We start from the raw sequence: 13,158 nt of genomic DNA, 5'->3' as shown, positions 1-13,158 counted from the left end.
ACCACCATCAGCCTAGAATAACTGGCTGTTTGCCTCTCCTTAGATGTTCATATTTCCTTCTGATACGTGCGTTCTTTCCATGATGGAACTTCCTCCCTTGGGGTAGGGACATGGCTGAGAAGTTGAAGTACTTGCCATGCAAGAATGAGAACCATAGTTTGGATCTCCAGAAACCCATGTGAAGGTCAGGACATCATGTCCTACCCCCACCCCTGTAACTCCGGCCTCAGAAGGCACAAACAGATGATCCCCAGAACAAGCCGGCTTATCAGCGAGTTCTGGGTTTAGTGAGAGACCCTGCCTCAATGAGTAAGATAGAAGAGGGTGAGGGTGATTCCTGAGATTAATCGTGAGCCTCTACATGCATGTGCACACACACACCATGCACCCACGCACAATGGAGAGGGGAACCCTTCCCAACCCCTTTGTCTTATCTCTGAATTCTTTGTTAGAGATAAGAACCTGGAATCCGTGGGCAGAGCTAGATCTCAGCCGGCTGTCTCTAATCTTCCCAGCCTGAATTGCTGGCAAATGTGACTGCCCAGGTAGGACATCTTGTGAGAAAAGACAGCGCCTTAGGGCTACCTTTACCATATAGGAGGACCACTCCTGTGAGCACTGGGGCAGCGGGTAAGAACGATTTGAGACCCTGGTTGGGTCCAGTGCAGAGCCCCAACTGGAACATAGGGAGTGATTTTCCGGACCTGTGGTCATCTGATTTCTTTCCCCTGTGGCTAAGATCTCTGGATCCTGCTTAGAGCTAACACAAATCTAACTCTGATACAAGTGCCAGTGTCTAAGGTAAGAACCTTAGGGTCACACACCCTGGCCTACCCTGTGGCTCATGTTCTTTGGAATATGAAGTTAGGAGCTAGAGAACAGTGTCCTCTGGGCTTGCCAGTGTGTTAATGACAGAACTGAGCTCAGATCCCCTGGGGTTTCTAGATAACACCCCTCCGGACTGATGGGGTAGAGGTTTGAGAGAGAGATGAAGGGAGCCGGAGGAGCAAGTAGGAGCCTCTGTGAAGACAGAAGGGCTGGGGCTCTGGTGATCAGTCAGGATGTGAGGAGGGGTCATGTCATCACTTCTACACAGCGTTTCAGGGTCTGAGCTGGGAAGAAAGTTATCCTCATCTCTCCCCCGTTTGCTTGAGACAGGCTCTCGGGTTATAGCCCAGGTTGGCCTAGAATCTGAGGCAATCCTCCTGCCTCAGCCTCCTAAGTGCTGGAATGTAAGTATGAACGTTTTCTGTTCCTCTTGGTACTTGGGGTCCAGGCTCAGAGTGAGGCATACAGCACAGAGGCTTGGCAAAGACAGACCCAGGCATCCTGGTGGCTTCTGTTATCTGTCTCACGTCCCAGGACACTAACTTGGGTACCCAGTTTGGGCCATAACAGCTCCCATGCCCACCTGCAGCTGGGACTTCCCACCAGCTCTTCCGCTCCCAGGCTCCCTAAGCACCCTGGCCCCTCCCTGCTTAGGGGTGAGGAAGTTGTAGAGGCAGGATTTCCTGTGCCCTAGGCTCCAAGGCCTCCAAAGCATGGGGATTCCCTTTCTTGGGGTTTCCCAGTCCTGTTGACACACTGCTATGTGCTGGCAAATGGCTCCCCTCCACAGTGGCAAAGGCAGGCAAGACCTGATTATAGTGGATGGCTTGGAGTGATAGTAGAATTCTGGCTAGACATCCCCCACCACCGTACACATTCACATATTAGCCTCTTCAGCAACTTCCCCCGGCCAGAACTCCTAATACTGCCCTACTCCCATCCCTTATACCTAGAGATAGGAGGTCACAACCTTCAGCCCAGTTGTGCCTGGCCTACAGCCAGATTTTTCCCAAGCAGGGCCTTGATTGTTCCATTTGGAAAATGGGCTCTCTGGCAGGAGTTCCCTTTGGTTGGGCTGGTCATAAAGTAACTCTTGATATGGGAGAGGCATCCTAAAAGAAGCCCAGGCGCTCTCTAGAGGACTGAGAACTTGCAAAGAAGAGAGGAGAAGGGATCTCAGAATGGCTTGGCTAGAAAGAATAGCTGTGAGGTCCCAAGAAGGAGGCAAGATTGGTGGCCAAAGCTCAAGTGGGGATGGCATGCTTTGTTGGCTTTCCTTTTCCCTCAGGAACTGCTGGAGACGGCAGATGCAAAGGTCCTGAGGTCTGAGCATCCCTGGAAGGGTCAAGGAGCTGCAGACTGACTGTCTAGTGGGGATTTGAGTAAAAGAATGAGGCTGAAGAGATGATTTTTGTCTGGCTTTGAGTAATGTAGTCACCTTGGGGGCTTTGAGCATGGGAGAGATGTGGTCTGACTGAGGTTTTAATGAGTTCACTGCGGTTCCTGTGCTTGGGGTGTTTTGGATGAAGGGATGGAAGCAGGGAGGTCCTGGGAGAGCGTAGTACAAACACTTGGGCTCAAGTCTGGGGAGGTGACTGGGCCAGGGAGCAGGCCCTGCAGGCTGAGGCTGCAGTGACCTTTGTTCTGAGTGGCCTGGTACATCCCTTTATCAGCTGATAAGAAACAGGCTTGGGGCAGAGCCAAGATGAATCTGAGAAGTGGGGGTGGGGGTGAGAGAAAGGGCAAACCTGAGTCAAATCATGTTGCTCCAATGACCGAGGTATCCACCTCACCCAGTAAATACCAAGACCTCTGGATGGCACCCTCTCTTTCTCCTCCTTCCCTTGCTCACACCAGACCCAGGGCCCTCCCCTCCCCCAGCTCTCTATCCTACCAGTCAGGCTTGGACCTCAGGACCTTGGGATCTCTGTGCTGTTCTTCCTAAACACCTCTTCCCCACCTGCCCAGATGGCTTGCGTCTCTTCTGCATCCCTTGGCACATGGCCAGCACATAGTAGATTCTCATGAACAGTCACAGAATGACCAAGATATTTGCTTTTGTTCTTAAAAAAATAGAGAGGCATGGCACCCCATGTGGGGCCATAGTCTCAGCTATTTTCCTGTTACAGCTTCTGAAGGCCCCTCCCCAGATGTCTTTTAGACCAACCCGCCTCTACCTCCTGAGTGCTGGAATTAAAGGCACAGGCTACCATGCCGAGCTGTGTAGGCTTCTGTTTGGGGGGACACTGAGGTGTTCAGAGAAGCTCAGTGCTCCCCAAATGTATACCCTAGCTTCTGGGGTCCTGAGATACAGGTGGAGGGAATGCTTGCTTTCCTTCAGCTGAAGATTTTTCCATGTATGGGTGTTCCCTACCTATGCCTAGAGAGAGCTATGACCCTTTAAGACCACCAGGTGAAGAGAGGTTCCCGGGTCATGCCTGCCACCATACCAGCAGAGGTCCCACTTACCCAGCGGGTCTCCATCCACAACACTGTACTCCACCTGCCCATTGGGACCAGAGTCTCGGTCATGGGCCAAGAATGTCCACACTCTGGGCCCTGGCTGGCCCTCAGTGACATCAAATGGTCCTTCATAGTCCCGAGGGAAAGTGGGCACGTTGTCGTTGATGTCATTCACATGCACGAGCACCTGAGACAGTGAACAACTTAGCCAGGATTGGCCTCAGATGCCTGGAGAAACTCAGCAACTGTACCTCATACTGGGTCTGGTGCTGGTCCCCAGGGGCTAAAGGGAACGTACAATGTCACGGGGTGGGAGGGTAGTTAAGCTGTGCATGCGTGTGAGCTGTGGTTCAAGTCCCCTCATGACACACCTTCGTGTGTGTGTGTGTGCTTTGGGTATGTTTGTCTGTGTGTCTATGTGTGTGTGTGTCTCTGTGTGTGTCTCTATGTGTGTACTTGTGTATATATTTGTGTTGTATATGTGTGTCTGTGTATACAGTTGTGTGTGTCTATGTGTATGTTTAGTTGTATATAATATATATATATACATATATATATATATATATATATATATATATGTGTATTTCTGTAGTTGTGTGTATGTGTATATGTGTGTGTATGTATGGGTGCTGGGAATTGAACTCATGACCTTGCACATGGTAGGCAAGTATTCTACCACTGACCTTCACTCCAGCTCCTTCCCAGCCCCTGTCCCTGCCCCCTTTGACACAGGGTCTTCCTACATAGCCTGAGCTGGTCTTGAACCTCTAAGCCTGTTGCTGCTTTCTGTCTTTATAGGTATAACTGATTAACTCATCCTTAACTCCGGTCATCATCCCATGTCGTCCCATTTGCTGCTCCTATATCCTGAACCACAGCTTTCATACATGAAGAAACAGAAGCTCAGGAAGGTTAAGTGATTTGCCCAGAGTCACACAGCCAGGAAATTAAAGAGCTGGGATCTGAATCACTGTTAATTGGACCAGAGGGCATGCTTTCCCCACGAAAGAAAAGAAGGCAGGGTTTTTTTTTTTTTTTTTACTCAACTGCTAGTCACAGTCACAGAGAAGCTCAGGGACTACCTGGAAGTAACACAGCAAGTCTGGATGAGCAGCGGAGATAAACAGGAGCCCTTGCCTGCAGGTATTTCCTCCCAACAGGAATTTCCCTTTTCCTTTCCCTTCCTTTAGGGAGCTTCTCTGTTTTCCTTCACCACCACCTTGGGGATGGATTCCACTTACTGTGGTAGTAGAGGTGAGGCGGTGGGACAAGATGGGACACTGGTCCGTAGCAGTGACGGTCAGGGTGTAGCGGCCATGACTGATCTCATAGTCTAGCTCCTTGGCAGCAGTAATGACACCCTGCGGATACGGAAAGTCCAAGGGGAGAGAGGATAATGGTATATAGCTCTATGGTTATATCAAATAGACTCTGACATCCTAGCCACAATTGCTGTCTGTGCCCATGACAGACATCATTAATCAATCACAGCACCACTGAAGGCAGATAGGTCCTATCCATGAAAGCTTTCTGCTCCATCTCCCCCGTCACTGGGCACTCCTGTTTCCTTCTAGGCTCTATGTTTACTCCTTAAGCCCTATGATATCACTATCACAAAGCTTCCCACCAAGCCCTTGGGGGGGGGTTTCCCCCTCCCTGCCCCCAGCTGCTGACCGTATGCCTGTTGATTCGGAAGGTATTGATGATGTTGCCTGCCACAATGGCATAGGTGACAGTGCCATTCGGCCCCTCATCCAGGTCCAGCGCCTGGACAGTGATGAGGCTGGCGTTGACTGTGTCCGGGCCCTCGTCCAGCACCACCTCATAACGTGGCTGCTGGAACACAGGAGCGTTGTCATTCTCATCCACGATAGTCACGTACACATGGGTGGTGGCCTAGAGAGAAGAACCTGGTCAGACGCCTTGGTCAGGAGGCCAGAGGGATCAAGGTGGATCCAGTCTGATGTTTCTCTGGCTTAAATTCATTCAGTATGATCCAATGCAGGATCCCATTTAGGGAAGAAAAGAGGAGAGAATGGGTTGGGGAGGAAGTCACAGGCTGGTAGGAGAATGTGCAGAGGCTTTGTTAAAATCAAGCCTGGTAATTATTTGGGGCCAGGTTGGCACACATATTACCATTTCTTTCTATACTCATGGCAGACATCACCAATCAACCATAATACTGCAGACATCACCAATCAATCATAAACCTGCTGAGGTTAGATTACAAGCTTAAAATCCTTGTTAGCACAGTGACCCAATGGTTAAAACTGGCATATAGAATTAGCCATGGTGCCAAAAACCTATAATTCCAACACATGGGAGACAGAGGCAGGAGGATTTATATCAATTCAAGGCCACTTTAGCCTATATAGTGAGACTGAGGTTAGTCATGATTACATAGTAAGACACCGTTTCAAAGAAATTAACTCCACAAACCCTTCAGGCACATGGGATGAACTCCAGTAGCTTCCCCAATTTAGAGCATTATCTGAAATCTTCCTGACAAGTTCACAAGAGGCAAGAACATTAAGTCCTCAGCCCAATGTGTAAATTAAAAAAAAACACACATTTATAGCACTTTAAAGAGGTAGGATATCAGGCTTGGGTGACTTCGTGGTTAGAATTTGTTGACCTCTGAGAAGTCAAATCTCTAGGACATGACTTTACTGTAAGAAATTTCTGTGGTTCTGATTGACTATCTCTAGTTGATGCTTGGACCACCGGACCACGAATCATATTCAGCCAATCACAACTCAGAGACATTTTGCGGATGGCTCTCTGGCTCCACACAACCAGGGGGAATGTAAAGATACCCTTCCTGTTTGTTGGTGTTCCGTGTTCCCTGACTTCAACTTCTCTACCTTCTGCTTGGGAGGCTGCTCCTGTGGCCCACCTAGCCTACAACCCTTGCTGTCTGTCTTCCAGAGTTGGCCAGTGTGGGTTCCTGGCAGAAGACAGGAGTGGGGTGAGGAAAGGGGGCAGCCTTCTTTCACCCCTCCACTCCTCACCACAGCCCTGTCCTGGTTCAGGGTCTCCGGCTGGGGTCCCTCCAAGCTCTAGCTCTTTCTGGAAACCAATACTGTCACCTCCTTTGGGATGACTAAAACTGATCTTTGTTTTTGCTGGGTTTCTGTTGCTGCAATTAAACAACGTGGGGAGAAAAGGGTTTATTTGGGTTACATTTCCCCCTTACTCATGGAGGTAAGTCAGGGCAGAACTAAAGTGCGGTCATACGTTTTTCTGAACATACCTCTTGCCTATGAAGAGACTAAACTTAAGATTTTTTTTTAAATTAATACACTGCTGCTGTCTTCAGACACACCAGAAGAGGGCATTGGATCCCATTACAGATGGTTATGAGCCACCATGTGGTTGCTGGGAATTGAACTCAGGAGCTCTGGAAGAGTAGTCAGTGCTCTTAACCACTGAGCCATCTCTCCAGCCCAAGACTTGAACTTTCGGTGGACCTTGCTGTCAAGTTAATAATATGCCCTGAGAATTAGCCTTCTGTTCTCAGCTTAAGTTTCACCTGCTTTTAAGAAAACCACATAACCAGTCTTACCATGCCTTGAATCTCCCCCATGTAACCAGCATTTACAACCTAAGCTAATACACACTTTTACTCTTAAGTGATGGGCTTTTCCATGCCCCTGTCACAGAACAGTGTGTGTGTGTGTGTGTGTGTGTGTGTGTGTGTGTGTGTGTTGTGGCAATCATTTGCTGTCAACAAGTTAAAAGTATCTTTAGGCAACAAATATCCCACAAATGTTGGAAACAACATGTGGATATCTGTTGGTAACATCTGTGTGGCTTGGAGTGCTGTTCTGGGTCTCTTGAGTAATGTTTTCCATCACAGAGCTCTGTCAAAGAATTCCTCATTTTTATATCATGTTTTCTGTGTTCTTCGATAAATATAAACCAAACACTTCATTAGGGAGAGATACAGGGAAAGACAGATCACTCTGTCTCTGTCTGTCTCTCTGTTTCTCTCTCTGTCTCTCTTTCACTCACACACACACACACACACACACACACACACAGAGAGAGAGAGAGAGAGAGAGAGAGAGAGAGAGAGAGAGAGAAAGAAATAGACAGACAGAGACAGACAGAGCAGGTAGTTTCAGACAGACAAAGCAAACAGACCAACAACCACAACTACAGACAGACAAACACACAGAGAGAAAGTGTAAAACTCAAACTTGAGCTTTCTCTTGGTCAACTACTTCAAGAGCAAGATTCTTTATCATCCCTTAATTCGATATTTGGATACATTTGGATGGATACTCCTTCTTGATGTCTTTAGCGTGTAATCGATGCAATCAATCAGGAACCCAGAGGCAGGAACTGAAGCAGAGACTATGGAGGAATGCTGCTTACTAGCTTTCTCAGTTTAGTTTCTTACATAGCCTAGACCCACCTACCTAGAAATGGTACCACCCACTGTGGGCTGGGCTCTTCCACAAAGATCAGCTATGAGGAAAAGGCCCCACAGACTTGTCTACAGGCACTCTGATGGAGGCAGTCCCTCAGAAGATTCTAGAATGTGTCAAGCTGACAGGAAGCTAACCAGGACAACTGTCAGCTTGAAAGGGTCTAGAATCATCGAGGAGACAAGCTTCTGGTGTCTCTGTGAGAGTTTCTATACTGGGTTGAGATGGAAGAGCCATCTACTATGGGCCACACTGGTCCATGAGTTGGGATCCTGGTTGACTAATAAAGAAAAAGAAAGCTGAGTACCAGCATACCCCCCTCTCTGATTCTGAACTGTGAATACAATATGACCACCTGCCTTATCTCCTACTGTCATGACATAATGATAACATATACAATAGTAATAATAATAATTAATAATTATTAGTAATAATAATTTAAACAGACCCTAAGCCTTTGCACACATTTCCATTTGCCTTAATCACTATTTAGTCTCTTCCTTGCCATAAAGGGCTGTCAATGGTGAGCCAAAATAAACCCTTCCACCCTTAAGTTCCTCTTGCCAGACATTTTGTTATAGTAACAAGGACTGTCACTAACATATCCCTCCTCCTCCTGCATCATGACAGCTGCTGCTGGTCTCTAGGTGCTCGGCTAGTCCCCTCTGAAGAGTCTATCCATTAAACCTTTGAGTCAAGCCTTTTCTTCATATACCACACTGCTCCTGCAGGGACACTGGTCGAAGCAAGCTGCTCGCTCTGGTTTGATTATGAAATGTCCCCACAGGTTCATATGTGGAAGGCTTGGTCCTCTGCTGACCGTGCATTTCTGAAGATGATAGACTCTTTGGGAAGTGGGGCTAAGCTGGAAGGAGAGGGTTATGGGGGGGGGAGAAGGCATACCCTGGTTCCCAGTCTGTCTCTCTCTCAAGCTTCTTTCCTACTATGATATGAGATGGGGAGCATACAATACACCCTCCTACCCTCATGATGTTCTGCCCAAGTACATGGGGGCCAAGAAACTATTGAGAGAGTCTCTAAAACAGTAAACAAGGCACACTGTTCTCCTATAAGCTGTTCTCTCAGGTGGTGTGTGCATGTATGAGTGTGTGCACATGGTACATATGCATTTTTCAGGGGTGTGTGGAGGGCAGAAGTCCCCAATAATTCTTCATCTTAATTATGTTTTAGTACTGAAACTAAATTTATTCATTTCATGAACTGGACCCTGGGGCTCTGAACACTCTAAGCACATACCCTGCTATGGAGCTATGTCATCGGCCCCAAGAAACATTTGTTTTAACCATCACATTTACAGGGGCCAGCAAGATGGCTCAGCAGATAAGGGCACTTGCTGCCAAGCTCTCCTGACCCAGGTTCGATCCCTGGGATCCACATGGTAGAAAAGAAACCAAGCCCTACAAGTTGTCCCCTTACCTCCATACATGTGGTATGTGTCTTACTCTCCATACATATATGTCAATAATAAAATCTCAAAACACCCTAAGCTCTTGGTCATATTTCCTGAGGTCGGTGGTTTGGGTCTTAACTGAAATGCACAATTAGCAATAAATTATCAGAAGATGGGTGACTTTATAAGTTAATTGAATGTACAAAGCAGACACTTTTCCATCTTCTTCCTTCTTCTGTATTTAGATATCTAAAACAAGGATGCCCCGGGTTCTTAATGACTGAGCTATGGCTCAAGCCTCTCTACGTTAATTTTTGAGGCATAGTCTCCCGTTGAACCTGGTATTCACTGATTGGGGCAGAGAGCCCAAGGATCCTCTCATCTCTACCACCCCGTGCTGGGATGATAGGCCTAGGGCACCACATCCCACTTCTTATGGGGGCCCATTTAGGTCCTCACGCTTGCTGGGCAAGCCTTCACCAGCTGGGCTACCTGCCCAGCCTTCCGTCGGTCTCAGCTCTACAACAGTAATGAACACACCATGATTAGGGGCTACTGAGAGATACTGAGGGTGGGAGGACTTCCGAGATGGTTGGGTGAGAGGGCTGATGTAAGCAGGCCACTGCCAAGGATGGATGGAAAACAGGCAGCATAAAAAGCGCCATCTGCCAACATGGCCGCAACTTTGTTCTCGGTTCTGTCTGGCCCTGCAGCTAGCTGAGCAGTGCTAGAGAGATGGGAAAGCTTTGGAACTTAAAAAGGTGGTCACTATCCCCGAGGAGGTGATGACTCTTAAGATCATAGCTCTGGGTCTTGAGGTCAGGGGTTTTGAAGACTGTTTCCAAAGCAGGCAGGGCCAGTGTCCTAGAGAAGAGGCCTGTGTGATGGTAAGTTGGTACCTCCTCTCTGGGCATTTACTGTGTGTGAACAATGGAGCTGCCTTGACCTTAATGTTCCTTCTGGTGCAGACATTCTGGGGCTCTGTCTTATTGTTGGTAGTCCTGTGGACTGAACTCCACTGTTAGGTACACACTACTTGGATCTTAGAGTCCCTAAGGAATCTTTAAGGAGGCAGCAAAGATGGGGGAGAGAGCCAGCGAGATGGCTCAGCTGGTCTAGGTACTTGTCACCGAGCCTTGCGACCTGACATCAATCTCTGGGACGGACATGGTGGAAGGAGAAAAACAAAACAAAACAACAACAACAACAAAAAACTGACTTCCGTCTTTGTCTTCTGTCCTTCATGAGTTTGCGGTGGCAGAACCTATATAAATACACACATGGAGCAAATAAATAAATGGACAACTATGTATAAATGGTAGTAATCATGTGAGGGGGAGAAAGCGCTGTGCTAACATTTCTCACTGGGGTGGAGAGAGACCTCACTCCGAGTCTGAAATAGGCTGGACACTAGAACAGCCCTAGCATCCCTTCCAGGCAGGAAATCTCTTCAAGCTTTCTCCCATCCCTTCTGTAGTTTAGGCAGCCTTTTACATCTCTCTTCTTAATGCGTGGTGCTATGTGACACCACCATGGCCACCAGGGAAGGCTGACACGTCCCCCTTGTGTTCTGCACGGTTATGCTTACAGCTATGAACATTTGCCTCCCTCCTCTTCAGCTTGAGCCCCACCCTGCCCCACTCCCTGCAACCATAAGAGACAAGAACACCAGCTGTAAGGAAAGGTTGGAGTCCTCATGGCCACTGTCCTGAAAGTGAGTCTGACTGTCACTCAGGGGTTGAAGGGTGGGGGGCTTGAACAGGACACTCCCCCGTGTCCTGTTCTGTGTCCCCTTCTGATTTCCTTGGCTTCTGAGCTGAGGAGGAAGTTGGACTCCTGTTGCCTGCCTTGCTTTTCAGGAGCGTTTGAGGTTTGCTGGGCCAGGCCCACAGCTTGGGCAATTCCTGTGCCTTCCTGTGGTGCAACCCAAGGATGCTCAGTGCCGGGTATGTGTGTCAGGGGGAGGAAGGGAGAGGGTGGGGGAGGTGTCTTGCTCTTCCCTGGAAGGGTCCTACTTCACCTCTATGGAGGATGGCTGGGGTGGGAAGAGGGGTCTAGTGTCTACCTCATCTCTCTTGTCTTGGCTGCTCTCTGGCAAAAGAGAATATTCATTTTATCACCAAGAAGAACCCAAAGCTGTATTACCAGATGGGGTCCCAAGGTTCACACTCAGGGACCTTACCTATGCTTTCCCAGCTTCTGGGGAATCTCATGTCGGGGCATTTGCTAGCTTTAGGCATAGCAAGCCTACATAAGTCACCTAATAATAACAGGATGTACTGTGCTCCCTCTGAGGTAGCCTTCCTTACTCAGTAGCCAGAAGTGGGTGTGCCCATAAAGACTGTGAAAGGCTGTCCACACCATCCACAATGTATAGCTACCAGCCCCTCCTCCCTTCCGCCCCCTACCACCCCGAGTACCCAGCCCAATCCCTGACATTGTATTCAGTTTATCCTCTGTTCTTCAGCCAGGAGCCACTAGAAATTCAACATCCTTGTCCCTAGACAAAGTCCCCCTCCACTGGTCACTCTGCCACTCTATTGAGACAGGGCTTACTCTCAGGTCTGTCCCTTAGGTGACAGTGCTTTGACAGCCTTTTCACCTCAGTCCTGTATTAGGGACTCCATCACAGGGGAGCCAGGGGGCTGGGCCTGGTGGGACAGACAGGCTTACAATCTTGGATACTTGAGAGGCCATGATAAAAGGCTGTGATAAATTCAAGGTGCTCCAGGGAAACTTACTGAGAAGTTAAGAGAAACAAAGAAAGAAAGGAAAGAAGAAACAAAGGAACAAAGAAAGATGGAGACCCTGGATCCAGTACCCAGCACTAAAACAGAGTGAAAAAGAGAATCACTGGGGGTGGGGTGGGATTCCTCTCCATTGGCAGAGTGCTTGTCTAGAATGTATGAATTCCTGTGTCTGACTCAACACTGAGGAAGCTGGGCACGACCGTGTTCACCTGGAATCCCAGCACGCAGGAGACAGAGGTGGAAGAATTAGAAATGCAAGATTATTCCCTGTTACAAAGTCTGAGCTCATGGAACGAACACACACACACACACACACACACACACACACACACACACACACACATTGGTGGGAGGCCATGGTCCTCAAAACTCAGTAGGTTTGGGAGGGTTGGAGAACTTAGGTAAGGAATTAACTGGTCGCTACCTCAGATCTGGTCTTGTGTCTGAAGGAAGCACTGATACAAAGGGGGGAGGGGGAGTAGGGAGGGGGCTCCGAGGTCAGGCCAGGAAAGAACAGAGCAGAGCAAGCTCTAAGTGATCACAAGTCCATGCATAAGAGCAGATACCAGGACAGCATGGGAGTGATTCTGTAGAGGGGCCATGGAGGTGCATCCTTGCAATCCCAGCATGCATCAGACTGAGGTAGAAGAATCTCGAGGCCAGCCTGAGCTACATATGGCAACATCCTGTCTCAAAAAGCTAACACATTAAAAACCACAAACGAAACTCCACCCAAACAAAAACAATACAAACCACGCAGAAACAAAACTCCAGGTAAGTTAAAAACAAAATACCAACAAGAAAGGATCAAGGGAGCCTATGAGTAAGTGCACAGGAGCAGGGGAAAGCCCTGGGGGAAGGAGGCTGGGGGAACCCATGGGGAGAAGCGCGAGTCCCAAGGTTGGGAAGTTCTGGGCTGGTGCATGCCCTGCCCGTGTTTCAGAAGCGTTGGCTGGCGGGCATGATCGTACCAGGGTGTGTCAGCTGCAGTGCACACAAGCACAGAATGGGCCAAACTCCCTCCCAATTGCTAAACTCATTGCAGACATCAGATTACCTATCGACCCTGGGCTACTAGAGCAGAGAGCCCAAGTTCCTGCCTCCAGACTAGGAGAACCGCAAGGCAAAGTGGATTAGACTTGGACCCACTCTTTAGTATGCCCGGCCATCATGATCTCTAAAAAGCACAGAGACTTATAGAGGGAAGTGGCTGCTTAGATACTTGCCACTTGTCTCTGCAACTCCAGCCCTTCCCCACCCCCATCCCCGGGCC

The 13,158-nt window shown here is 48.6% G+C and overlaps 1 protein-coding gene across 2 annotated transcripts in view; it reads right to left on the bottom strand.

Moving 5' to 3' along the window:
- The window catches only part of CDH23 (cadherin related 23), a gene marked incomplete at its 5' end in the record, with an annotated part of 329,115 nt that overhangs the window by 27,030 nt on the left and 288,927 nt on the right, over positions 1-13,158 (bottom strand). For both annotated transcript variants that reach the window (XM_080938106.1, XM_080938107.1), the window contains 3 exons: positions 3,298-3,478; positions 4,533-4,652; positions 4,966-5,187. In XM_080938106.1, coding sequence (XP_080794232.1) covers positions 3,298-3,478; positions 4,533-4,652; positions 4,966-5,187 — 523 coding nt within the window. The remainder of the gene's footprint in view (positions 1-3,297; positions 3,479-4,532; positions 4,653-4,965; positions 5,188-13,158) is intronic.

The sequence above is a fragment of the Micromys minutus genome (assembly GCF_963924665.1).
Source record: "Micromys minutus genome assembly, chromosome: 25".
Classification (NCBI taxonomy): Eukaryota; Metazoa; Chordata; class Mammalia; order Rodentia; family Muridae; genus Micromys; species Micromys minutus.
The sequence above is the reverse complement of the archived record's forward strand: the minus strand, read 5'-3'. Positions and strand labels throughout refer to the sequence as shown.